Genomic DNA, 2,709 nt, shown 5'->3' with positions numbered 1-2,709 from the left:
AAAAAACATTCTGTCTAATATCTTTATATCTAATTTTGCTTCTCATAATCATTCTTCCTTGTATTGTCAGGATTCTTCAGCAGAACATTCAGAAGCTCGCGACTGAGCTGCATCTGGCTGTTTTAAGAAATAAAAAAGATGGAGAGGCTGGGAGCCAGCATATTGCATATTGAGTGCATATTGCATATTGAGTGCAGCACTTTCCACAGCATCATCTTTCAGGATCTGGAATAGCTCAACTAGAATTCTATCACTGCCAGGAGCCAGCGTGAGGAGCTCCACCCATGACAAATGTCACAAGGAAGGAGGCTCGGCATATGCAAAGGTGGGATTGAGCCTCAGGAGTCCCCCTGGAAATTCTCGAGCATCTACCCCTAAAACCAGAGTCTGCCTACTTTCTGCTTTGTGCTTTCACCTACACCTCTGCCTTTACGGGGGGCTGTCCCCCACTACCTCTCTCTGAAAAAGAGTTAGCTTACAGCTCCAGTTAATAATTCCTGGGTGTGACAGTGTTTCAACCTACAAACTCCTTTGGAAATCCTCTAGCCTACCTGAATAGGTTTTTTCGGCCACATGTGATTGTTCAGAGCCTCCCAACTGTGAGAGGGAGGAGATGTTCTAAACTGTCTAAACACAGATTCTTTTGAGTAGTTAAAAGATTGATTAGAAATTGTATTGGTGAAGGGTTTTTCACTTATTGAGCCAATGTTTGCTGCTAAGGCTCCATACCCCTTACCTACTGTGTCCTTGGCAGTGTATTGATTGATATAATGGGTGTATAGAAATGTAAGTAGTAGCTCAATGTTTGTAACCTTGGACCTTTGAGTTAATTCTTTTCTTGACTGAGCCCACCTCACCTTTGCCCTATAGGAATGCAGCTTTGTCCAATGCTTTTTTGGAGGCTTGTGCCTGACTTTGGAATAATCACCTTTAGAGAAAAATAAGTTTCTTAAAATGTTAACAGCCCTCCTGGCCAGAAGATGATGTAAATCACCTGAACTTTTGCATATGGTAAGTTTGAAAGTCTGGCTTCGATTAGGACCAGGAACTGCTGTCCTTGCATGACTCTACCCCTTCCCCCATTATCCTCTATGCATAACTTAAGGTATAAAAACTACTTTGGAAAATAAAGTGCGGGCCTTGTTCACCGAAACTTGGTTTCCCCATGTCGCTCTCTCTCTCAAATTCTGGCTGAGTCTGCATCTGGAGCACAGAACCCGCCATGCTTGCTAATTATGCCTGGGCTTCTAAGATCTGACCGGGGAGGCCTCAGTGTCTCCTCTCCTTTGGGAGAACGGAAGGACGCCTGCAGCCTACGTAAGTGGTGCAAACTTCTTGTCTTGAAGTTTTATTGGTCTCCCGCATAAACCAAGCTACTCAGCCTCTTTTCTCCACTGAATTTTCCTACTGAGCTATCCTCATCCTATTACTCTTTATATCTTTGATAAAATATTTAAATAAATAGGTCACCGGCACCGTCCCCGCTTCAAATACCCTGGATCAGCCGGGGCTGGTCCCCGGCAGGGTTCCACCAGACACCGTCTCAGCCAGGCCAGCCACAGCTTCATCTTCCCCATGGCCTTCATGCTCTCTCTATTGATGGCCCTGGTGCTGGTCAGCTACGGCCCGGGAGGATCCCTGGGCTGTGACCTGTCTCAGAACCACGTGCTGGTTGGCAGGCAGAACCTCAGGCTCCTGGACCAAATGAAGAGACTCTCCCCTCGCTTCTGTCTGCAGGAAAGAAAAGACTTCGCTTTCCCTCAGGAGATGGTGGAGGGTGGCCAGCTCCAGGAGGCCCAGGCCTTCTCTGTGCTCCATGAGATGCTCCAGCAGAGCTTCAACCTCTTCCACACAGAGCCTCCTCTGCTGCCTGGGACACCACCCTCCTGGAGCAGCTCCGCACTGGACTCCATCAGCAGCTGGATGACCTGGACGCCTGCTTGGGCCCAGTGACGGGAGAGGAAGACTCTGCCCTGGGAAGGATGAGCCCCACACTGGCCATGAAGAGGTACTTCCAGGGAATCCATGTCTACCTGAAAGAGAAGGAATACAGCGACTGCGCCTGGGAAATCGTCAGATTGGAAATCATGAGATCCTTGTCTTCATCAATCAACTTGCAAGAAAGGTTAAGAATGATGGATGGAGACCTGAACTCACCTTGACATGACTCTCACTGATTAAGATGCCACATCATCCTTATTTACTCACCTGGGGTCATTTCAGAAGACTCTGAATTCTCCTTTAGCCACCAAATTTATTGAATTAACTCAGCCAATACATGTCAGTAGTAATAAGCAATTAGATACAAAAGTAATCATGTGAAGGTGTATCAATCCATAAGCAATGATTGCCCTGATGTTATTTATTTATTCTTTATTTAGCTAATGTAATATTTTATCTCATCATATTTATACTTTCATATAAAAGATGTGTATGTTTACTTTGTATTAAAATTTAGAAAACATATTTCCCTGTTTCATTAAAATTGTTGTTTTTTTATTTATTAAATAGTCATCAAGATAAATTTCTTGTTTATATTTTGAAAACCTAAATCCTTATTTTCTCTGCATATACCTATCACAAAATAGTATTTGTTCACTTTATTCTGTGGAACATTTCTATTATTTTCTAGGAAATGTTTGTCAAAAGGTGGAATTCTGAGAATTTTCTGTGGGTGCAGTTGTTAGGACTCTGAGTTTTTCCTTCAGG

The 2,709-nt window shown here is 44.0% G+C and overlaps 1 protein-coding gene across 1 annotated transcript; it reads left to right on the top strand.

Moving 5' to 3' along the window:
* The first annotated feature begins 1,575 nt into the window (after positions 1-1,575).
* LOC102282896 (interferon omega-1) lies at positions 1,576-2,162 on the top strand. Its single transcript, XM_070376135.1, is given in 2 exon segments — positions 1,576-1,855; positions 1,858-2,162. Coding segments are annotated over 2 exon segments (585 nt in total).
* Positions 2,163-2,709: the final 547 nt, after the last annotated feature.

Source organism: Bos mutus, chromosome 8, assembly GCF_027580195.1.
Source record: "Bos mutus isolate GX-2022 chromosome 8, NWIPB_WYAK_1.1, whole genome shotgun sequence".
In the NCBI taxonomy this organism is placed as follows: Eukaryota; Metazoa; Chordata; class Mammalia; order Artiodactyla; family Bovidae; genus Bos; species Bos mutus.
The sequence above is the reverse complement of the archived record's forward strand: the minus strand, read 5'-3'. Positions and strand labels throughout refer to the sequence as shown.